The sequence below is a fragment of the Hypomesus transpacificus genome, chromosome 8 (genome assembly GCF_021917145.1).
Source record: "Hypomesus transpacificus isolate Combined female chromosome 8, fHypTra1, whole genome shotgun sequence".
NCBI lineage: Eukaryota > Metazoa > Chordata > Actinopteri > Osmeriformes > Osmeridae > Hypomesus > Hypomesus transpacificus.
In genome coordinates, this window is record NC_061067.1 from 3577880 (window position 1) to 3601733 (window position 23854).

Sequence of the window (23854 nt, forward strand, 5' to 3'; positions counted from 1 at the left end):
GTTACAAAAAAACTGTCTTTACACTGATAGGTGTATGTTGAAGTAGGCTTCAAGTTGTGTTTTAATATGTGCAGCATGTTTGGTTTGTAAATGTCTGTTTCTTTAAGATTGCATTGCTATGGATAATGTGTTCCCTCAGTATACCTGAAGTTTTAGCCACACTACTTGAAGGTCCAAAGATGTGTGAGTAAACACCTCTTAACATTGCAGTATTTTTATTCAAATTCCTTCTGAATTTTTTTGACCTAATTTCTATGGTAAAAATCTAAACCCCCATAACAATTCTACATGTACATTAAAGGTTAAAACAAAGTTCAAGTGAGCATAAAACATGTTGTTTATACAAAGCTGGGCTCATAGACTGTAAACACAAGGTGCAAACCAATGTAAACATTTCTTTACATTCTTTACATTCCCTGTACTTTTACATGATTTTTTACTACATATTCATAATAATATGGCAGTTTCATCATTAGGTTATTTGTCTAAGTGATTATGTGATACTTATGTGACATAAGTAAGCAGTGTACTTTTCAGAGAGAACTAACCAAGAATACACTACCTCTTGTGATCTTTATTTTGAGTATAACTCGAGTAATAATAATCATTAAAGAAATGGCCGGAAATAGGAATCCTTAATTAGACTGGCTTTGCTCTGCTCAAGTTAGCTAGTTACCTTTCCATACAGCTGGCTAGCTACCTAGCTAGCTTGAAAAATAACAACAGTGAATTCAGGGTAGCTGGTCAGGAAGAAATATTGAATAGACCCTTAATTTAACCAGCTAGGAGACAACATGAATACAATCAAGAAAGGCTAGCTAAAGTATTCAGCCACAGGATATCACAATACTTTCTGCGTTGTTGTATCGGTAGACAGCTAGCTAGTGCTAACGGGTATTTTTACAACATGGACCTTGGATCAATGTTGTTCAACAATTTAAAAGATGTAACATGGAGCACGACTTCTTTACCACTAGATAGACTAGTCAGTGTATATAGACTGCCGCAAATTGTGAAATTGGACAGCGGTAAGTAAACTATTTTAATCAGATTTCCATATGATCTTTACAGAAACCTGCTGGCTATCTAGCATTAGCTACAGAACTGGAGCTAAAACAACTATTTGTCCAGTGTTGTGAGTGTAATGACGGTAGTTAACTAGCTAGCTCTAACTAATCGCTCATTTAACATCAGCCATATTTAGGGGGGAAGGGGAAGTGCGAGCACTCCGATAGTTAACTTGTTATAACGAAATGATTGACATCATGACTCACGTCTAGCTTGAGGCTGTAAAAACAAGCCAACACTGTTGGTCTTCAGTAGCTAGATAGCAGCTGGGCCTAACATTAACAAACATAGCTGCTAATGCTAGCTATCTCCAGCTAACTGACTGGTCACCTAACTTGCAAATCGAGTGTTAAGACATTAATCATGTTTTGTCCCTACTTTTCTCAGTCTTGTCTAGTCGAAACTGTGATTAAAAAGAAAAACACTCATTTTGAGAAGTTACATAATAGAAAGTATTTAGTCTTAATAACCTTCCAACCCCATTATTTGTACCAACTACCCATGCCAATCATTGGCGTTTTGAGTATAAATCGCAGTAGGCTCTTTAGGGACTTTAAATGCAGAGATGAAGTCATGATTGTGATATCCATAACCCACATTTGATGTTTACAAGCCCAGCTGTGTATGAGAAAGGTTGAATCCACCTCTCAAAGCGTGTACATGGTTAAGGGGGGGGGGGGGGGGGGGGGGGGGGACATGGGGACATGGGGACCAGTTCAGACTCAACTGTTCACCTGACTTATTCATGTTATTAGGTTGGTGGGAAAGGCTGTGGCTTGACATTAAAAATAATTACTGATATTTTACTTCAACATTGGCTTGCGTCAAAGAGAGCATTCTGATTACAAATGATTGTAATCAAATGATTACAAATGATGATGACATTTCTGATTCTGATTTCTGATTCTGAAATGTTCAAGGCTGCTTGGAGAATCATTTTAATTTCCCAAGCATTCCTAGTCAGAGGGTTTCTGTTGTTGTTCTTGCCTTTTTAGGAACTTGGTTAAAAATATGCATGTATGCACGTAGAGAAATGCATGAATAATTTGTTTACTTACTTATTTTCAGAGATTGTTCAACAGTATTTGTGTATTGCCTGTAGAAGAAGTTTGATGAGAATTGCTGTCAGTTGAGCTCCATTATTGTAGACTAAGTTGCTTTCGATGGTGTTGGTAGCAACATTAGAAGGCAATTAAGTTGTATTTTCTATCTATAGGTGAGTTGGTTGAAGGCCTGAGAGACAATGACTACCTCCTAATTCATTCCTGTCGACAATGGACAACCATCACCGCACACAGTTTAGAAGAGGGCCATTATGTCATAGGTCCCAAAATTGAGATCCCAGTGCATTATGAAGGTGAGGACCACACGGTTGGTTTATTTAAATGGTTTTTGCTGAAATGTTGGCAGACACTGTCTACCACAACAAGTGGAACTGTGAGCGTACATGTAAATAACATATATGTTATTTCCATATATATAAAACTTGCCCTTATGAAATTTTGATTCAATATATGCTTACATTAATAATAATAAAAATGTTAAATTGTGAATCGCTAGAAGACTGAATCCCGATTTTCAATGTGAATCGATTTTTCCCCCCACCCCTATACTGGAACCGAACGAACCGAACGTCTTGTTAATTTACAAGCTTGTTGCTGTGTAATGGCCAAAACATTTAGGAACAAATCCCAAAAAATTAATAATGACGAATGATTATTAAATTGATTTAAGATTAGTAAAATACATGGATAGTTGTGAATACAGACCTAACCACAGCAATTTGCCTGTCATGTGCTTCAGGTCAATTTAAGTTGCTGGAGCAAGACAGAGATGTTAAGGAACCGGTGCAGTACTTCAGTAGTGTGGAAGAAGTTGCCAAAGCATTTCCTGAAAGGGTGTATGTCATGGAGGAAATCACATTTAATGTTAAGGTCAGTCTTTATGTGTTCCCATTCCCAATTTACATGTGCAACATTGTAGGAAAGTCTCCAGTATTCACACCTTTCCACATTTGTGTTATAGACTTCAAAATGTAGTATACTGTAGTTGTTTGCCATCAATCTACAAACAGTACAGCATAAAAAGACATATTTAAATGTTTCATAAAATTCATAAAATAAATCCACTTTTCATTAGTAGTAAAACCCTTTATTCCGGACTTTGTCGAAGCATCTCTGGCAGCAATTACAGCTTCAAGTCTATTAGGGTACGCCTTTATCAGTCCTACATACCTGGATTAGGGCAGTTTCTCCTATTCTTCCTTGCAGATCCTCTAAAGCTGTCAGATTGGATGGGGAGCTTCGAAGAATTGATCTTCAGGTCACACATTTTCTTTTCAAGTCTTTGCTTTGGCTGGGCCATTCAAAAACATTCAGAGAATAAAGCGCTGTGTGCTTCCGGTCGTTCTAATGCTTAAAAGTGACTCTTTGCCCAGAGCAGGTTTTCTTGAACAACCTCTCTATTTGGGCTTGGTTCATCGTTCCCTTAATGGAGACCAGTCTCCCAGTCCCTGCCTATGAGAAGCATCCCCATAGCATGATGTTGCCACCATACTTTGTCATAGTGGTGGTATTATCCAGGTGAGCAAGCCTGGTTTTTGCCAGATGTAGGGCTTGGCATCTTGGCCACTGAGTTCAGTGCTAGTCACTTCTCTTAATAAGTCCTAAAACTTTGGGGTATTGTGAGTACATTAATGGCAAAAAAATAGATTGTAATCCATTATAAATGTAATCAATAACATAAAATGTGGAAAAACTGAAGGAGTCAGAATACTTTTACAAAGTCACATTTATGTTTTTAATAGCTGAAAAAGCCATACATTTAGCAATGACAAATGTTAATGGAACACTTCAAGAGTTTGTTTTCCATTTTAAACAATTTTACAAGTTACATGCTGTCTCTGGAGGAGGTGATCCCTCACTGAAATACTCTTCTCACGGTTTCTTCAATTTCTTCCTCAATCCATTTACATGGGAGTTTTTCCTCGTCTTCTGTGAGGGTTTAAGTTAGATTAGGGGCAGTTCTGTGGGCATATGTGAAGCCCTCTAATGACATTACTTGTATATAAAAAATTAAAAATAAGGGCTATACATATAAATGTTGATTTGAACATGAAGTAAATTGTTATTTTACAGATGGCTTCAGGGGAAAGCAATGAAGACACTGAGGTGTACAACATTAGATTAAGCACTGGGGATGAACTGACCCTAATGGGCCAGGCTGAAATCCTCTATGCCAAGACATCGAAAGAAAAATCCAGACTTAATACCATCTTCAAGAAGATTGGAAAGCTCAACTCCATAAGTAAAATAGGCAGAGGTAAGATGCCGTGCTTGATTTGCATGAATCACCGCACCAATGAGAGTATCAGCCTACCCTTTCAGTGCAAAGGTAGATTCAGCACTTGCAGTCCGCTGGAGCTCCAGATGCAGGAGGGAGAACACACTATCCGCAACATTGTCGAGAAGACCCGTTTGCCAGTGAATGTGATAGTGCCCAACAGTCCACCTCGCAACCAGCACGATCTTCATCTCATCCGTGAAGGGCATCGCTACAAATTTGTCAACATTCAGACCAAGACTGTTGTTGTTTGCTGCGTTCTGCGTAGCAACAAGATCATTCCCATCCACTTTCCCCTTCATATGTCCATGCCTAAGCTGATCATCCCAGAGGGTCTGCTCCAGAGTGAATTGTGGTTGGAAACTATGGTGCATCGCTGGTTCACATTCTGTCAGGAACAGTTTGACATTGATGACTATTCCCGTGCTGTGCGGGATGTGCGAATTGATTGGAACGAAGAAGGAAAGAGTCCCAAGAAGAGCAGTGGTAGTAGTGGCAGTGGGAATGGCAGCAGCAGCAGCAATGGGTGCCCTGCTCACATGCATGTGCCTAGCTCTCTAACGTATGCCAGGGAGGAGCTGACCCAGTCCTTTCATAGATTGTCAGTGTGCGTTTATGGCAACAACCTACATGGTAACAGCGAGGTCAACCTACAGGGCTGCATGACACTTACTGGAGACTGGGCGCTTTTACCCACCGATGCCGCGCCAGTGGACACGGCTGACACGGAACATCTCTTCCCAGAGTTGTGGGAGAACGTGGGTCAGTCTGGCCTGCTGCGTTCCGATGTTCCATATGAGGAGCTGTGGTTAGATCACATGAGAGCACAAGGCCCCCGGCACTGTTTGAGTGACGGCATGAACAGCATCAATAATGCACCCAGTGCCACCGCAGTCCTTGCACTCCCAGCTAGTCATGTTGGCTCAATGTTCAGCCCTGAAGTCTGTGTTCCGCCACCCCCAGTCCCACCAAAGTCTGAAGCTGTAAGTAGAAATGCATAATTATTGCACAATTATTGATTTCAATTATAATGGGAAGGACAATGGCTTACGTTTATTTATCAAACGTGTTTCTTTCAGGTGAAGGAAGAATGCCGTCTTCTGAATGCCCCTCCCATTCCCCCACGCACCTCCAAACAAATGTCTACAGCACTCCTGGTTCCAAAACTTCAAGAAGTCCGCTCTCCAAGCCCTACTCTCTCCTATTATTCATCAGGACTCCACAGCATGTAAGTGAAGCTAGAACAGGGCCAGGGGACTAAAAATAATGATCATGTAGCCTGTTGATCATAATTACTGAAAGAGAATGCGGCCAAAGAAAAAACTTTGAGACTGTATAACATCACAACAAAACTAAATATACAGTATTCCATGAGCAATTAAGCTTATTGCAATTGTTAACTATATATTTGCTTTGTGTTTTAAATATGCATAGTCACATTTAGTAATTATATCAGAGCAAAATTATTTTGCCAGAAAAGGTTTCTATAGATTTTCACACACTTAAATTTTAATTATTTGTTCTAAAATTGAATTAAAAGGGATCATTTTAATAATGCCAGTGGCTCTCTTACCAACACGAATTCAAACAAAAATGCTGCATGTATCAATACAGGAGGGGGTCAGTTTGTTGACTGAGAAAACCCCCCACAAGTTTACACATTTAATGATAATAATTCTGCCTTCTATTTTGAAACCTTCAGTGGAGGCGATGAGGCTGAAGTCAGCGAGCAAGAAGAGCGAAGCAGTGTGTGTTACCCCTGTGACTGGGTTAAGGCCAGTCCAAATCTGGAAAGCCACACGGTGTCTCCTGTAAGCACACCACTGATATCTTCCAGGCTTTCCTGGCCCAACTCTGTCTGCGGAGGGGATTCTGAAGTCACAGAAGAGTTTTTACCCATCCATTGTCGAAGTTACTACAGCTATCCTCGGAAAAGACCCCCTGGTACTCCTAAAACCTGCACTTCCAGCCTTTATGACTTTGATGGGAGGGAGCACACAAATCAAACTGCAGAGAACTTCAGGTCATGCAAGAGCTATATGAGTGAGTTTTGCACTAAATCCTCCAGTTTCAACCTAGAAATGTACAGAGACAAGTCAGTAGAAGAATTGAATTCAAAACAAAGCCTGTCATGTCCAGTCTTACCACCAAGAACACTGAAATCAAATGAGGGAAGCAAAGGTACAGATTTAGTGGCTATGGCAGACCAAGGTACAATAAAGGAAACTGTTCAGTGTCACTTCAGTGCCCAACACGAAGACTCTACAACAGAGAGCTTGTTTCCCTTCTCTGCCCACAATCCTCTCACTGCCTCAAGTGAATATTGGCAACCTCCCCTCAACCTGTCTGGTCTCTCTATTGAAGAAGTGTCCAAGTGTTTAAGATTCATTGGCCTACCTGATGACATTGTGTCTTTGTTTGCCAAAGAAAAGATTGATGGCAGTCTACTCCTGCAGCTCACTGAGGAGATTTTGTCTGAGGACTTTAAGCTAAGCAAACTTCAAGTGAAGAAACTTATGCAGTTTATCAATGGTTGGAGACCGAAGATATAGTTCTCTCTCAAGAAAAAGCCTAATTTCCTGTAATGCAAGTGCTAAATATTGATATTGGAATATCAATTGATGACTTGGAGAGCCCTTTAGGTTTGGCACCATATTTTCAACACTAGATACATACATTAAAACAATGCAATGGGATTTTGTGCAAGGAATTGCATACCTTTCGGACTGCAATATGACAAAGTCTGGCTCACTATTTGCAATACCCTGTAAATAAATGTCAGGTACACACAAATATAATGGGACTTAAATATTGACAAACATTATGGAAGAACAGGGCATTTATGACTGTTATTATTATGTAAATCTGAGTAAACAGAAAGCAGTGGCTCTTCTGAGAGATAAAGCAGCCTAACCTCTGAAGTGAAATGCAGCTTAGGGACCATAACTGCTGCCTTAGTACACATCTGTGACAACTCTTTCCATGTGTTTTTCCTGGTTTGAGAAAAATGGTACTTTTGACAACCTTTCTACTTCCAAATTCCACAAAAAAAGGCAAGATGGTCATAAATGTAAATAATATACATTATAGCGATTATCTATATCCAAGTTTTATTATTTACATTTATACAATCTTAGTCTTTAACTCTATAAAGCAGAATTATTATACAAATGAAAGAAAAAAATACTATTTAAATATGAACAAAACATTCTGCTGCACCTGTTACAAATGTCTTGGCTGGACTGCCAAGGATACACATGGATCTGGTGATCAGATCCTGTGAAGAAGAGTGGCAATAGTACGTAGTTGAAAACTACTTTGAAGTTACATATTTGATGTTGAAAATCGCACAAGATTCTAATATATACAGTACACTACAGTTTATTGGCAGGCCATTGCAGCAAGCACTGGTATCAAATGTCAAGTACTTGTTTCACAATTGCCATTGACTCTTTTTAAAGTAGGAATCATATTCAGAGTTATTTTGATTTAATTGTGACTTTAAGAATGGGACACAATTATTTATTATTAGAAACCACAAGCCACGTTTAATCCACATAAACACTCATGTTCATAGAAAATGAAGCTTCTTTTGACCTCAGTAAAAATGTAAAATAAATCTTTGTGAATGAGATCTACTTTTCTCCCATATACAAAGAATGTCCTAAACATTACCCTGTGGGTAAATATTAGTTACTAATTAACTTGTCATTGTGAGAAACGTAAAAATGCCATTGTTTTCTAAATGGTCTATTTAGATTTTAATGTGGTTTCCCAGACAGGGATTACATTTGGGCCTAATCCTGTCATCCCAATCCTGTTTGGTTAAACAAATTCCTCAATTGGATTACTGACCAGTTGTTGTGTTGCTGGGTAAGTAGTAAATTCAGACGTAATAGTCACACGTTTGTCAAATTTATGATGAAGACCAGTTTTAGGAATGTCATATTAATAGCTATAAAAAGAACAAGCTGTTTACTCTAGTAGTCTTGATCCTTGTCTGTGAAACCACTGAGTTTGGCTCTAGGTCAATGTAAAGATTGTCTGTGATGCAAGAAACAAGCCTTTTGTCTGCCTTAACCTACTGATCATAATTTTCTGTTAAGTTTTATTTTTCCACAAGAAACTTTTATACAAATAAGGTTGGTGGACTGATATTAATATGCAACTTGATACACAGTGAAAAAAATGTACAGTAGTGTATTAAGAAAATACTCCTTTAGTCGGATTGCCTTTAAAGTTAAAGATTGTTATAGTTAAATTGATGTCTCAGAAGTATTGCCACCTGATGATTGGTCAAGTTTTTCTTTCAATCATAAAACAGTCTTATGCAAAGAATGCCTAAAATGCAACTAAGAAAATGTAATTCATAAACTAAAGTGTATGCAAAAATTAAGTGAAGAAAAAAAGAATAACCAAGTGCATCAAAGGTTTTCTAAACAATCACTGATGTATCTGTTTTCCTTGATTAATTTGGTGCTTGGTTACTGAAGTCCTTGCTCAGACTTAAATGTGAAAAATAAAACTCAAGATTGTCTATCTAACAATGATCTACATCAAAACTAACCATGTTGTATTGATTGCATTACTGATTTAAATTAATTCACCTCAACACGGGTACAAATGCTTTTGTGAAACTGATATTGGATTATCAGCTGCCCCTTTTTTCCACAATTACATTTCCACTAAATTGTATGAAATTAAATATGCCCTTGGATTAAACCTTGTAGTCACAATTTAGCAAATGCCACCTTGTGCTTTACTCACCCGTAGGAACTTAAGTATGTGACCACAAAATATACTTTTATCGAAATCTGTCAACTTAATTTGAAGGACTAGTGAAAAGTCAAGCTTTTTGATTACAATCTAGACCTACATAATATGGAAAAGTACACAGATGATAGTAACTGGTTGGGTTCTACTAAGGATAGAATAAGGCATGGGTGAAACTTCTGTTGTGGAATACAGACCCTTTCATGAACAACCCTTTTGTTTCAGTTGTTTGGTTTTAAAGTATATGACAAATAAAAATGGACGAATGTCAATGTTTTGTTTGCTTTCTAATTATAAATCACTCTTTGATTTAAAGATTGCAGTCAAACCTGTGAATTGCAGCAAGTTGATGTTATACATTAGGGGTCACAACCCTAAGGTAATTGAAAAACTTAAAGGCAGACTTACTCTACAAAAGCTCTTTATTTTGTCATTTTATTATAATTCCTTACCTTAACACAAGGAGGTTATAAGACTTGTATTAACAAGAGGAGAAAACTGAATTTCTACAACCGATTGAAACCAATGGTCCTTTTTGAAAAATGTTTTAGCTTTTCACCATAGACACTAATTTGACAAAACAACATCAGATTATAAGGCTGTATTCCTCGGAGGACATTAAAGTGTTAAATCCTGGTACAGACAGACAACTTCTCAGTTTAATTCTAACACATAGCCAGTGTGGCTCAGATCCATGGCTCCCAACCCGTCCAAACCCTTCCCAGGATGTTGCGATCCATGGCTTGGTCCAACAAACAATCCACCTGTCTCTCCACTGACAGGCTCTCAGGTTCAAGCCTGGCACGTACATTATGCTCTTCACTTCCCAAAGCCACAGACAGCATATGTTTAAAGGCAGGGTCCTTCTCAAAGCCCAACTTCAACTCCTCACTAGGACACACAAAGACCGTAACTTAGATTGATTTCATCAAACTTGCACTGTAGATGGGTTTGTATTAAGACAATAAAGCATAAGGGTCATAAAGAATATTCTTATTTGAATTTACAGTTGCAAATTCCCATGCATTGTTATGGAAGATTTACCTGGTTATAGTGGCAGGATTTGCTCCTTCAAGTTTTCTCCTCATAAAGTTCACCTTCTGTAAAGGGTACCAGTGGATTTCCTTTGTGTCCACACTTTCTGTCCAGGTGCCTCCCTTTTTCAGTTGCTTCATTTCAAAGTTCTGGGGGTTATAGAATATCTTCATCACTATGCATAGTTGTTTATGTTATACTCAGAGCCTGTTTCCCTACCCACCTAACAAGTTCAACACAACCACCTTCCAACAACTACTGTGGGTGAAACCAACCACACAAACAGAAGTAAAATGGAAACCAATGTCACAAAAGACTACGGCTCAAATTTTCTTGGCAAATGAGGATGTGCAAATTTGAATCTGCTAAATTCCTTTATAACTAACGATGCATGCATTTTTAGGTTTGGTTAGAACTCTACCTTCCAGTCCAAAGAAGGTTCTTTGACAAAGATGTCCATGGTATTGAGTAGCAAGTCTGGGTCATTCCTGTAAGCTCGTACAGTGTTCACCATGACGCTCTGGATCAGCCCTGACTCCTTCATGGGCTGCATTAGATTCACAAACTGCCTTGTCAGGCGGAAAGGCATGAGCTCTGGCACTGGAAGGAACTGTGGAAAAAGAATCAAATAAAATGAATGGCTTTGTACCACTGTAAATTTCCCTTATCAGCACATTTGGACAGGTGACCTAATTGTTTTATGACTTCCTTGGTCACGCAAATTAGTAAGTTATCATATTCATAATAATATAGCAACACACCAAACTGATCTCTATCAAACTCGTACACTCATGGTCAATGAACTCAGTATCCCATTACTATCAAACATTGTCTGGGTGTCTGGATTAAGGAGTAAAATAGCAATGAGATAAGAATGGAAAAATCCAGGAATGTGCTGAAACCAGAATGTTGTCTCTGGATCCCAAGTGACAGAGAAAGACAAAAGTAAACCTACCTGTGTGGCTGACCCAAAAGCATGACCAAAGTCAATGCCTATCATGCCTCCCGTCTCCATATTGATCATGAAGTTGGAGAGATGCCGGTCCCCGATGCCCAGGACCCAGTGGCTGACACACAGAAGGGCATGGGAGGTAGAAAAGTGAGAGCGCAGAGACAGGAAAGCCTCTGGGGTACGGCTCATCTTCAGAAACGCTCTCCTGAAAGAAATCACCAGACCAGATGTAAGTGTGGTCTACAGTGGCCAACCTCTCATCTGGATCTGGTGAGGAGTGACTTCTCAACTTACTTTAGAAGATCTGCTGGGACAAGCTGTTCTATCTTCATGAAGTTGTTGACAGTGTCGCTCCGGCTGGCCTTCCTACAAAAGATCAGGAGGTCAGCATAGGGATCTACAGGGAGTCAGATGGCTGAGCGATTAGGGAATCGGACTAGTAATCTGAAGGTTGCCAGATCGATTCCCAATGACATTGTGTCCTTGGGCAAGGCACTTCACCTTACTTGCCTCGGGGGGAATGTCCCTGTACTTACTGTAAGTCGCTCTGGATAAGAGCGTCTGCTAAATGACTAAATGTTAATGTAATGTACTACACTTACAGGATTGTATTTTTTCCATCACAAATGTACTTACTTGTAAACCTCTGCATATCTCCGAATGCCCTGCACACTTGATGGTGAAACTTTGCTGATCCATTTATCGTATTCCTCATTGGGTCTAAAATAAAATCATATTCAGAATAGGCACAGACAAAATGTAAACACCCAAAATGTTGTCTTCTTAACTGAAGATTTCCGCAAAATATATCGTATGTGATGTTGTTAGTGAAAAGCCTCACAGTTATATTGATGTACCTCATTGTTGCCTTCTGCTCTTCTTCTGTCCTTGTGTTGAATAAGAAGTCTTTCAGTGTACAGGTATTCTCCATCCACTCAATCAGACCAATTCTGTAAGTGTACATGCATATATCCAATTAATCAAACCACTCAGGTACCTTCTCAATTGCAACTCAACTTTATGCAGCACATTCATCTTATTTTTCCCCATTACCCAGGGAGATTTCAATGTATGCATAATCACCAAAATCATAAAACCATTATTACATCAATAGTACCTGGTAGTTATAGGAACCACCTGATAGGTACGAAGTTGCAGGTGTTTTTGGGCACAGACTGTGTCCTGGCTGAGAAGGATGTTCATCACTATGAATAGCTGTTCGATGCGCTGGTCCTGACGAAGGTCTTCTCCACCCTTCACAAGGAAAGGGTGCTCGCGCTCATCATCCCCACGCATGACAACACGTTTGGGTCGGCGAATAGAGCACATGACCTTCACCTTGAGGAAAATATTTTTTATATAAAACTGTCCAACAACAAAATGTAAAGAATCTCATTAGGAAGATGAGAAACACACACCCTCTCATCAAATCCTGTAATTTTAGCATGGTATTCTGGTAATGGTTTGGATCTGCCATCATATTGTCCTGTAGCACAAAAAGAAAATGATTGCAATAAAACAAAAAGTACAGCGTCAAAAATAAGACATTTTCTTTAGTTTAGTTTGGTTTCATGAAAGGTATATATGACAGATTGTGATGAGGTTAAGGACACCTGTCACTACATACTGAAACTAGAAAGGGTTTGAATGTAGGACTGACCTGGGACTTCCAGATCATTACGGAGTGCGTCCGGTTTGAAGTTACTCAACCAGGGTGAGTATTCCTTCAGGTTTCCTGGCTCCTTTTGAAATCCACGCATGGAGTCTACAAGCTTATCCACCTCAATCAGGAAGTTCTTTTCTTTCCTCTTTTTCCACAGTGTGGAGCCACCAGGTCCAAACAGTTTCTCAACTTCTTTGGCAAATTTCTATAGTGTGTATAAATAAACACAAAAAATAAGTAATGTCAAGTACAGCAAGTGTTACAAAAGAATGCTTCTTTGGTATCTTGGTTTAACATATGTAAAATGTATATGTTATCAGAGTACTTTTATTTGAAAAAATAAGATCAATTTATGCTGAATGAATGTGCCCTGAATGTAGTAGAATAATCCTTCCAAACCCTTAAAAATATTAAGGTTTCGTAAAGATGAATACTTATCCTATTTTACATATTGAATATGATATGGTCATTGGTACTGAGCAAGTACTGAGGTTGCTAACCTGAATGAACTTCCTGCGGAATGCTCCAACTCCTTGTGCCTTCTGATCTCCAAGAGCAGAATGCTGTTCATCATACAGCCTCTTCATCATCCTCTGATCAAAGCTCGGTTTCTCCAACTCGTTTTTCACACCATCCCACCAATCCTATTCCAGTCCAAAAACAAACCACCTTTTAAACAACTACTATTACCTTAGAAAACTTTGGATTTTTTTTCCCGCCATAACCATGACCAAAAACAATCACTGCAGGTATTGCTAAACTGTCACCAGTATCTATCTATGGTTACTACGACTGAAGCATCATAACCTACCTTTATTTTTTGTCAATTAACTTAAAAATATATATATATTTTTTTTTTACAATAAAAGCTGTGGTAATGTGATTACTTTCAGTTATATTAATAACACTAGACAGTTACGGAAAGCTCAAGTAAAAAAATATTAAGTTGTACCTTAAAAAGCATTTCAGGGTTGGTCAACTGTTGCAGGGCATCAACAAAGTTCTGCACTGCTCCTCCATCATCCAATACAGATTTGATCCTGGCCAACAGACGAACACCATTCCAAACAGTTTTTACAATCACACAAAGAAATACAGTCAATATCCATAATATGCCTAGTAATAATATAAATGATAATATAAATGTCTCTAATGCTACACTAAACTCAAGTACTTATCAAATGTTATTGGAAACAGTTGAGACTGGACCCAAACAATCATAGGGTAGGAACTTTAAACATAGGTGTGGTAATTATAACAAATGTGAATGGTTGGATTGCTCTTTTCAGAGCTGTCCATGGAAAGGGACTACCTGTCGACAAACTCCCGGTGCTTGTGTCCAGTAACAGATTCCTCAAACACATAGCTCTCACTGCTGATTATGTAGGCGTAAATGAGCGCTTGAGGGAAGCACTCTGCGATCTGAACAATGACGCTCTGCACCGCCACAGCCTCTGGTTTGTCCAAGAGGGCCAACATCTGACTGATCCAGCCAATCAGCTGCCAGCAAGGTACATCCACCATCTACAAACAAATGAACAGTAAAGTAACCTCCTTATATTTGTGTTTGATCGTTAATCAGCTTTGTCCAAGAGAAAGATCTAAGAATCTCTAGTTTCTGTTTCACAAACCTCTTTGGCCATAAGGTCCAGTGTTTCTGTTGGATAGAGCTCAATGATCTGCAGGAGACGAGGGAATTTGAGACGAGCCTCCTCAGAGTTCATCTTTAGGGCTTTGAGTCCACTTTCAACCACGTGCACAGGCAAGGACAGCAGCTCAGGAAATTCACTTACTGCAACACAAAAACGTTTGGATAACTTTAGCAAGTCTCGCTGATAACTCAACTTTTATTGCAAATGTTTTTTGTTTTTTACTGATCTCCAGTATTTCTATCACAATATCAGAACTATAATAATACAATATGAGTACTTATAAGTGGACTGCTAGAAATAAATAACATGATGTTCAGAAACACTCACTTTTATCGCTTTGTTCCTCTTTACGCAGTTGTTTGTCACAGAAGTTGGACAAAGCCATGTATGCTCCTGCGATGCCATCTGTGTCCACACAGTCCTGAGAGTACGACTGCAGCTCCTGGTCTGCCACCTTCACGGCTTCACAGAACCACTTCAACGCAGACTGCTCCAATCCCACAACTATCTGCAAGGTTAAACAAGACCAGTCTTTAAGTAAATTACTGTTATTTGATTATAATTAGGACGTAAGTAACATTAAGTTCATAAGTTTTTATTACAATACCTTGGGATGGTTGGTGATTTCGGGGGACCCAGCAAGTTGCGTAAGTCGTTCTAGTTTCTCTCTGTCGATAGTTTCCAGGACAGATGAGCTCTTGCTTACAGCAGAGGCCAGGATGTGGTAGGAGGTTCCCAGCAGCACAATTTGGTCTCTTAACACTTTGGGTGAAGCAGCTTGAAAATCTGCCTTTAGGTCATCTACAGGAAGATGATAATGGAAAACAATGACTTGATGGTATAACCATGATGGTGTAAATTTGGGAAAAACTCTGTAATCTCTACAGAAACAAGATAATGCAGTATGTAGCCAGACTAGACACTTAAGTGAGATGAACATTTGGCCAGGGAAGGCAGTAAGAAGAGTTCTGCTTACCTAGTAGTGGAATAGTCTTGAGTGTGGTGCTAATCTGTTCCAGTGGGCCCTGGGACAGGCTACGTTTGTGGCTGAAACGAGTGAAGCTGTGGACCCAACGCATGAGCCAGCTTCTCTGCGTCTTTGCTTCCCTGTGGAGCTCCTTCAGCAGCTTGGTGGCCACAGGGAAGTTACTCTGTAAAAACAACCAATCAATAGTTTCAGTTAAGACCAAGTGGTTCTACATTCAGCATTTATCATCACAATATTTTTTCTTTTGGATTTTTCACCTGTTTCCATGCACTGTCAGCCATGCAAATCTTCATGGTGAACTTGCAGTCCTGCACCAGTTGGTTGAGGTTATCGTCTCCTGTTGGCTCATCCACTTCCATTCTCTCTGTGCCATTTAGTTTCTCGCATATCTTATCCAAGAAGAAACACCTGCAACAAACAACGTCATTTTAAGTCAATAATGTACTAATTCCCTTAATGTACTTCCCCACCTCATGCCCATTAAATAGAAATAGAACCCAACAATACGTTTCTATAACTTACCGAGATGTTATGACATCATCCCATACTTTGATTGGATCCATTTTGACATCCGGATATCGGTCAGTCCATAACTTGATGAGGTTCTTCAGGGAGTTTATTGAAACTGAGAGATATGTAAAAATATGTCATTCATCATTCCATGTCGTGCCTTGAAATGGCTAAAGTTCGTCAAACTGAGAATAAAAGACCACTCACCGTCTCCAGTGATGAACTGAAGGAAATCCTGGACCTCAATCAGGGCTTGAACCGACTGAAGAATGGTCAGCCGACTTTGGTTCAAAAGAGTATCAACACTGGAGTAATCCTTCATGAGACAGAAAATGTATATGCTTCACCAACATGTACAATTTAAATGATTGGGTAACAGTGAAAAAACATACAGTTCCTTTAACAACACTAGATGAATAACAATATGCCAATAAGCAACCAGGCCTAATCCAGTATGTAGTTAAATAAAATCACAGATAATTTCTATAAGACCAGTGCATTTGGACAGATGATAAAGTCACTATAGGTGCACAATCTGACAGGAACAAGATAAATATAAAAAAAGATATATAATATATAAAAACAAGATAGAGAAAAAAAGAAAGATATTAGCATTGTTTCCATTGCTCACGCACTGACCTGCATGAAGATCTGCATACAGTTATTGGCATAATACTTGGCCCGGTCATAGTCCTCCTGCAGGATGTATAGTAGACTGAGCTCCTGGCTGTACTGACTCTCCAGGAGGTTCTTGCGCTCTTGCACCTTCATGCTGTTGTCCACAAAACTGAGGAGATCCTGGTTCCTCTCCCCTAACTGGAGTTGTTTCAGCATGCTGCGCATCATGTATTTCAAGTATGTTTCCTGTCAAACGCACACGTATCTTATGAAATATATGTCATTTTTGCAGTTCCCATTTACCTGGTTAACAGTATATTCTTTACTTGTACTTTGGTGCACAACAATAGCATTTTCCAGCACTTTGATACAACTAGATTTTGTGGCCTCTACTGCACTCTGAAGCATGGACTTCATCTAAACTTGATGATAAACAAGCCCAATTTCACAACACCTCAACAAAAAGTAAATTAACATCAATAAGTAAAACAAAAAAGTGATGAGGCAGTATAGCGCAGAGTACCTGAAAGAAGGAGTCATTCCACATATTCTCCAGGTTAACTGGGGAGTTCTCATCGATGTTGACGGTGGAGCAGTAATGCAGAGACTTCCACTCTCCCAGGTGGTTGTAGGCTTCCAGAGCAGCAGTCTCCCAGAAGTCTTTTTCCGAGTCAGTGGGATCAGCACCATCCCAATCCTCAGTGTTGAGAGCCTGCCATATTGGGTGACAAAATATTACACTGAAAAGAACCACATGTGGGGAAGTATACATACCCGATGTTGTGTATTTTTCAAGTCATTTAGAATATGCAAGGGATTGATCATTCTAGTCAATACCCTACCTCATTGTAAAGTGTCACTGCCTCCGCATAGTCACTCCTTGCTTCTGCCTGCACAGCTGTGGAAGTGATGGGCTTTGTTCCAATTTTTCCACCAAAGATACCCCTTACAACATCATAGTCCCCCAAAGACCTATAGAGCCTGGGGAAAAACATAGTATATTTATTGATATCCTTAGGTGATTACAATCAACCAATCAGATTATTTAATGTTCCTATTGTATCGTTTGCACTATCTGTATTTTTAGGTTAGATTGTAAATTAGGGCTACTTATATTTTATTTTTTATTCCCCTTAGTATTAGCGAGACCCCCCTTAGTATTAGCTAGACTTTGCTCCTTTTGTATAGTTAGTCCACATATTTAAGTTTCAATATTCCTATATGTTTAATGTATGCACCTCCCTGCCAAAGTAAATTCCTTGTTTGTGCAAACATTCATGGCGAATAAAATCCTTCTGATTATTTAGTACTTTGCAAGATGGATCCACTTTTCAGTGTCAGGGGGGATCTGTTTGTGTCCGCGTGGCCGCTTGGTAGGGGGCTCCTGGGAGCTGCAGCCCTGCAGCAAGCCTTTCTCCAGAAGCAAGATGCCTGATGGCTGCTGGAGGCTGGCAATGCAGCTGAAGCTGATGACTGCAGGATTAATGTGAAGCAACTCGGTGTGTTGGTAGCACATATCCTGAAAACAAACGTGATGTTTCAACTTGAGGGGTGTGATACAAATATTAATAATTTTGTATTCACTTAGCAGAAGCTTTTATCTATCACAACATCAAGGGGGAAATTTGAACCTTGAACCTTTTGATCTGCAGGCAAATGCTCTACCACTGACTAATACCCTTATCCATAAAGTCTGTAAATACTTTAAATGAAAATTAGTTGAGGCAAACCTGAACACATGCAACAAAAGGGGGAAAGAAGCCTATGCTCTTGCTCAGGAACTTGTTCAGATCTGTCTGGAGCTTTTCATAGATCCTCTTCTTCTCAGCAGTAGATCTGTGGTCTTCCATCTCCCGCAGGACACCAGCAAACAGAGAACTGAACAATTGTTTGGCAAGAGTGGGATCTCTCTAAGGAAACATGTGAAAGAAGATGAACTCAGACAAGGTAATATTCTGTTAGATGGTGAATCTGCACCTGCCGGAGGGTATTGGTGGTATTTATTTTAAGTAAATCTCCATACATAAAAAAGACAGTTTTTACTTAATCATCGTGAGGTTCTGTGTGTAGATTTGAGGACAAAATATACTTAATTCCCTATTGAGTAAGACTGTACTGTAATTTAAAAACTTAGTGCAAAAGTAATGGATTAATTGTAGATACAAACAGGCAGACTAACCTGAGCCAAAGCTTGAAGTGGGGCAATGAGGCTGCTATGCTGGATCTGGATATCCGGCAAGTCTCCAACTCTGTAGCTGCGATACAGAGTCACCTGGGACTCCCTTTTTAACCTCTCTTCAGCCATGCTTTCCTACACACAGGTGTGAAAACAGACATTTTTTTAACAAATTTTACTTTACATAGTTTTGGATCTCAGAGGTGCAGCACAACAAAATTAATACCTGCTTTTGCTTCTGTAGACGGATTTCTTTCCTTGCAAATTGTAAACCGACTTTTTCCTGGTCCTTGAGGAACCTGCGCCTTAGTCTCAGTATGTCAGCACGTCGCTCACTCTCAGCTGTTGGGGAAAAAATTACAAATACGGTCAATTCTGTAAGAGATCGGTTAAAAGTCCCAGGCGCAACTCGGTATAGAAACTTCACGCTGGGGAAGGATGTTCTTAAGAAGCAGTAGTTCATGTGAAATCTCCATAGCAACTAATTCCAACTGACAAGAAAAGTGACTGGCCTTTACTGCGACTGTTGCCCTCGTCTGAGGGCGCGCCGAGGTGCTTGGTGCCGAAGCCTTCGCCAGTTTGCCTCCAAGCTGCTGAATGTCTTTCAGTCTTCTTTCCAAATCCCAGCAAAGAGGATGATGTGTCAGACGACTGTGTGTACTCTCCTAAAGTGTCCACACTGCTGCCCGTCAACCAGTTAAATGCTGTTCGACGACCTAAAATTCCCAATAAACACACCACAAAACAAAAGCAAAGAAACAATAGCGACTTTCAGCCAAGTGTTTGATTATGTTCGATTTTGGCCAAGCACTTTTCATTCCGGTGCATTCCTGATCGGATGCATCACAAACCCCTAACCCTATGTGTCGTATCTTCATAACTAAATAAGAGTTCATAGCTAGAGCGTTGCTGTACCTGAAGTCTGAGTTTGACTGAACTCCAGGGAGGCCTGTGTGGCTCTGAGCTGGCCACCCAGTGTGCCCCCCTGCTGAGACCCCAAGCTCTCCTGGCCCTGGGTAGCTTGGGTATCCACAAACATAGGGGTCATTACAGTGCTCCTGAACCGCCAGTTGGAATCGATCACGTAGTCCTGATAAAATACAAAAAGATTGGGAGAAAAGCGGTTCAGAGAGAGAACAGTTACACACTGTTCAGTTCTATTTAAAATGGTATTGTAGTTATTGCACAAGGACTGGAGGAAGAGGTGCTCAGTAGCACAGCAGTCATCTTGCTCACACAAATCATTAAAATGCGTTGCTTCTATGAAAGCCCTTGATAAACTTGCCATATGGTATTTGCAGTAGTGTTGTGTTTTGATGGTAACAATCTACTTGGTACAGCATCTGACTGAAACGGGTTTATATGATATTTATATACTTACCTGAAATTTGCATTCGGACAAGGGGTACTCAAACATGTTGCGTGTGAAGTCTGGACTCTGACTGGTCATCTCGAGCATCAAGTTGGTTGCCAGGCTTAAGAAGCAGCGCTCGATGCGGCTGGAGTACAGGGACTCGAGCAGCACCAGCATGCGCTCCAGGGTGACAGTGGGCAGACGCTTCTCATGACACCAGAAATTGCGCACATACAATCTGTAGACAGTTTGGGTACATACAGTCTGTAGACAGTTTGGGGCAAACGGCTGTTCATTGGACATTTCTGTTTCCGTTAAGATTTCATTACAATGCTATATTTCAAAAATATGTGTCTGGTAAAGGTAATACAAATGACATTATTACACTACCCACACATTCTTGATGTAATAATGTATTCCTGATTGTGATACATACAGTAGATACAATTTTCAAAACTGTCAGCACTGACACATTTTGAGTTTAGAAATTGAACCAACTTCTAGGTATGGTTAAATTATGATTATAATTCATTTTGAAATGCTAAGACTGTTAGATGTCAATACTTACTGAAGGCCTTGATTTTCATCAACAAGTCCCTGAAGGAGGATTTCCTTTGCGGTGTTAAGCACCTCTACTGAGGTGCTGTCAGACATACTCTCTGCATCACTGCAAACACATTGTCCAAAACTTATTTCGAGCCACAATTTATATTTTTAGTAATATCGTCCAGAGAAATTGTTATCTTCCTTAACATCTTATTGCAGTAATATCTTCATCACCAGTGCTGCTGATAAACGGACTAATCGGATATTGGATCGGATATTTATTTCCTGCATTATCATTTACAACTGCTAACCCCTCCGTCCCTGAGCACTCAAAGGCACCAGGAGACAAGACTAAAGCTAGAGACACTCACACCAACGCTAAGGAAATGTAAAGCAAAGTCGTTTACAAATATATCTTTTTTTTTTTCTTCATGTTTTTCATAAGGCTGAGAGTGGATGAATGATGGAGCCCAACCTGTAGTTATCCTGGATCCACATGAAGATATCGTACATTCTCTCTCGGCAGGCAGGGGAGGGATGGGAGATAAAAGAGGTGACTCCTCCCAGGAACTCCTGAAGCTCTTGTGGCTTCAGCAGGGCCAGGATCTTGTGCAAGATGTCTAGACACACTCTCTGCCTAGCCTCATCCCTGGAAGAAAAAAGGTTTCCAACCACATTAGTTGTTTTCACCATTCCAGCTATAATTGACAGCTCCTCTTTTACTATTATTGGGAGGGTGGAACACAGAGGGCGAAATGTCCTAAAGATTTTTCAGCCATTGGTGATGCAAAATCCCTGTAAGGAACAGCTATGGAGGGGTCACAATATAGGACAAAATTACAGCACAACTGGTAAAGTGTTGGCTAACCCTCGTTACCGAGTGAAAGATACCTTTGTTCCATGATCTGAGTGAAGCCCTTGGTCTTCAGATGACAGTAGATGTCAGGGATGACCTCTGCTCGGCTTGATATGCACTCCAGACAGTGAGTCTTCAAAGCACCATGAAGCTTCGGCAGCAGGAAAAACACTGAGTTTACAAACCTGGTGATACAAAAACACAATCACATACAAACATGTAAGTAGTATACTCCTCAGCATCAAGATTTCCTAGTATAGTATGGTAAATGATGTAATAAGATAGGAAAGGAATTAAAACAAATGTAAACTCCTACCGGTCAATGAATGGAGGAAAGTGCTTTGAGACTTTGCTCAAGCAAATAATGAATTTGTCCTCCATCTTTTTTCTCTTCAGATCATCTAACTTGCTAGCAGTGAGCTCCAGCAATGATTCATGAGGGAGCTAAAAGAAAAATTATGAAGGGACTGTGTAAATAGAAGTTTACAAACCTCTAATGTTACCTGAATGATGAGTCTAAAATCCCCAGCTGTTTAAGAATCAGTTGAACTAAAATGTTACATTTAATTATTACAGTTACATTTTTTTACTATTTTGAGTTTCCCCAGTAGGTTGAATTACATGTTCAAAATAAAGTATTAAGAAAAAGGAAAACTTTCCCTACAAGACAAATCTATACCATCAACTTATTCTATTATTTACTCATAATTGTGTTTTTTTTTTTCTGTATTGTATCTATCTCAAAGTGTTCCTTATGTGTAACAGCATTTACTCAAAGGACATGATCATAATTTAAACTTCACTTACATCCCTTTCAGTCAGGTTCTTCAGTGTTAGGCCGATAATCTCAGCAGAAGCACAATAAATTTCCTTATACCTCGTGAAGGAAATATTGTTGCTAAGAGACTGGATGTACCTGAAAATACATGTCAACAATGTCCAACTTTAAACATCCAACTACCCCACACAAATTATTTCAGTCTTCAAAGTCCTCAGTGCAAAAAGTACAATGATCAAAACCTTTATCAAAGCTAAATATATTGTCATTTCAATTTTAACCAAGTGAGACGCACAACTGTTTACCTGTCATACTCTATTCCACATGTTGGATCATAAGCAGGGAGGCTGTTGGCAAGAAAGATCCCCAGGAGCTGAAGCCCTACAGAGTTGTCCTTACTGTTTGGGTCCATACCACGGAAGCGCTCATAAATAATGCTGGAACACAAAATATATCATGTATAAAATTGTACCTTTCTAGTAAAGTGGTATTTTAAAGTGGCTGGTTTCCCTCCAATGTTTTATTCATAAGGTCAATAGTGAACAAATATACTTAGTTTACGTATACACAAATGTAATTGCCATACCCCCTGGCCTCAAATGTCCTTACTTGTAGGGTACATTCAAGCAGTCTTTCCAGCATTCCACCACTATGCGAATGATCTCCAGGTTGTTCCTGAAGACAGGCTTCTTGTTGTGGAAGCAGTTTTTCATTAGGAACTCAAGTAAACGATTGGCCAGTACTTCATTTCTTGTGTTACCCTGGGAAAAGGAATAACATAATCTATGATAAGTCTTTTTTTATTTTATCTTTCTACATTCTTATCACACCCCAAACTCCATTCCAAGTGATATAACATGACAGTAGATTTAAGTAGATTTCGGATGTTAAAATGCTTAAGAACCTTGGGAGTGGTTACGCTGATCCAGGAGAGGATTGTGACCACTATATCCACCACCATGAAGTGAATACCTTCACCTCCATTATTTCCAGACACCACAAGTTGTAATAGTGGCCCCAACCAAAAGCTGGCATATGGACGAAAAACCTAGAAAAATAAAGAGCAAAGAGACACGGTTCAGGCAGGATTATTCAACATGATTGACACGTTTGGTGAGCAATGATGTATGGACTACAGGATGGAGTTCATGCATCAAAGGATGGATGAAGCACTGTATGGATAGAAACATGGATGATGCTTGGATGGAGGGATAGACAAAGTGTAGAGTGAAGGATCATTCACCTCTTCCGCGTTGATGATGAGCTTTGAAATGAAAAGTTGAATGTTAAGTGGTGTTGCTGGGTTCCCCAACTTCCCATGCAGAAATTTCATCCAGGGTGGGAGTTCACTGGGAACACTTCCCTACCAAACAAAAAATGTATAATGTGACGTTAGTGCAGAGAAAAAAAAACAACAACCTTTGTGCTTTGCACATTGCATGTTTCAATAGAAATCATATATGGTAAACATTCTGCAATACCATGGTTTGACTTAATGTTACCACTGTCACTAACAAAACATAAATGATCATGCTCCTGTTCA

General features: G+C 39.6%; 2 protein-coding genes across 6 annotated transcripts in view; one reads left to right on the forward strand and one right to left on the reverse strand.

Moving 5' to 3' along the window:
* The first annotated feature begins 41 nt into the window (after nucleotides 1-41).
* garem (GRB2 associated, regulator of MAPK1) lies at nucleotides 42-9419 on the forward strand. Of its 5 annotated transcripts, XM_047024304.1 has the most exons (7): nucleotides 237-1028; nucleotides 2285-2425; nucleotides 2872-3002; nucleotides 3339-3390; nucleotides 4206-5393; nucleotides 5490-5638; nucleotides 6113-9419. In XM_047024304.1, the coding sequence occupies exons 2-7, from the start codon at nucleotides 2420-2422 to the stop codon at nucleotides 6960-6962; spliced, it is 2376 nt and encodes a 791-aa protein (XP_046880260.1). In that variant the 5' UTR covers nucleotides 237-1028; nucleotides 2285-2419; the 3' UTR covers nucleotides 6963-9419. The 5 variants fall into 5 exon arrangements, with proteins under 5 accessions (XP_046880259.1, XP_046880260.1, XP_046880258.1 ...); XM_047024303.1 differs by lacking the exons at nucleotides 237-1028; nucleotides 3339-3390 and adding an exon at nucleotides 42-183; XM_047024302.1 differs by lacking the exon at nucleotides 3339-3390 and having other exon boundaries at nucleotides 242-1028.
* A 130-nt stretch (nucleotides 9420-9549) lies between these two features.
* Nucleotides 9550-23854, reverse strand: part of prkdc (protein kinase, DNA-activated, catalytic subunit) — a 29981-nt gene continuing 15676 nt past the window's right edge. The window contains exons 48-86 of the mRNA XM_047024266.1: nucleotides 23555-23674; nucleotides 23216-23359; nucleotides 22921-23072; nucleotides 22617-22748; nucleotides 22341-22449; nucleotides 21850-21977; nucleotides 21569-21718; nucleotides 21153-21326; nucleotides 20700-20798; nucleotides 20159-20369; nucleotides 19693-19867; nucleotides 19290-19493; nucleotides 19004-19119; nucleotides 18781-18912; nucleotides 18332-18511; nucleotides 17912-18120; nucleotides 17444-17582; nucleotides 17125-17313; nucleotides 16623-16847; nucleotides 16191-16299; nucleotides 15996-16098; nucleotides 15731-15881; nucleotides 15462-15636; nucleotides 15093-15286; nucleotides 14813-14993; nucleotides 14465-14625; nucleotides 14146-14357; nucleotides 13786-13873; nucleotides 13334-13477; nucleotides 12831-13038; nucleotides 12589-12656; nucleotides 12288-12508; nucleotides 12028-12120; nucleotides 11807-11890; nucleotides 11465-11536; nucleotides 11174-11375; nucleotides 10640-10828; nucleotides 10228-10367; nucleotides 9550-10074 (exon numbers count right to left, since the gene is read on the reverse strand). Coding sequence (XP_046880222.1) covers nucleotides 9870-10074; nucleotides 10228-10367; nucleotides 10640-10828; nucleotides 11174-11375; nucleotides 11465-11536; nucleotides 11807-11890; nucleotides 12028-12120; nucleotides 12288-12508; nucleotides 12589-12656; nucleotides 12831-13038; nucleotides 13334-13477; nucleotides 13786-13873; nucleotides 14146-14357; nucleotides 14465-14625; nucleotides 14813-14993; nucleotides 15093-15286; nucleotides 15462-15636; nucleotides 15731-15881; nucleotides 15996-16098; nucleotides 16191-16299; nucleotides 16623-16847; nucleotides 17125-17313; nucleotides 17444-17582; nucleotides 17912-18120; nucleotides 18332-18511; nucleotides 18781-18912; nucleotides 19004-19119; nucleotides 19290-19493; nucleotides 19693-19867; nucleotides 20159-20369; nucleotides 20700-20798; nucleotides 21153-21326; nucleotides 21569-21718; nucleotides 21850-21977; nucleotides 22341-22449; nucleotides 22617-22748; nucleotides 22921-23072; nucleotides 23216-23359; nucleotides 23555-23674 — 5988 coding nt within the window. The 3' untranslated portion in view covers nucleotides 9550-9869. The remainder of the gene's footprint in view (nucleotides 10075-10227; nucleotides 10368-10639; nucleotides 10829-11173; nucleotides 11376-11464; nucleotides 11537-11806; nucleotides 11891-12027; nucleotides 12121-12287; nucleotides 12509-12588; nucleotides 12657-12830; nucleotides 13039-13333; nucleotides 13478-13785; nucleotides 13874-14145; nucleotides 14358-14464; nucleotides 14626-14812; nucleotides 14994-15092; nucleotides 15287-15461; nucleotides 15637-15730; nucleotides 15882-15995; nucleotides 16099-16190; nucleotides 16300-16622; nucleotides 16848-17124; nucleotides 17314-17443; nucleotides 17583-17911; nucleotides 18121-18331; nucleotides 18512-18780; nucleotides 18913-19003; nucleotides 19120-19289; nucleotides 19494-19692; nucleotides 19868-20158; nucleotides 20370-20699; nucleotides 20799-21152; nucleotides 21327-21568; nucleotides 21719-21849; nucleotides 21978-22340; nucleotides 22450-22616; nucleotides 22749-22920; nucleotides 23073-23215; nucleotides 23360-23554; nucleotides 23675-23854) is intronic.

Coding starts and splice junctions, on each gene's coding strand:
- garem (XM_047024302.1), top strand. CDS start 908: ATGGACCTTGGATCAATGTTGTTCAACAATTTAAAAGATGTAACATGG. Junction 2,426..2,871: donor GATCCCAGTGCATTATGAAG/GTGAGGACCACA, acceptor CATGTGCTTCAG/GTCAATTTAAGTTGCTGGAG. Junction 3,003..4,205: donor AAATCACATTTAATGTTAAG/GTCAGTCTTTAT, acceptor GTTATTTTACAG/ATGGCTTCAGGGGAAAGCAA.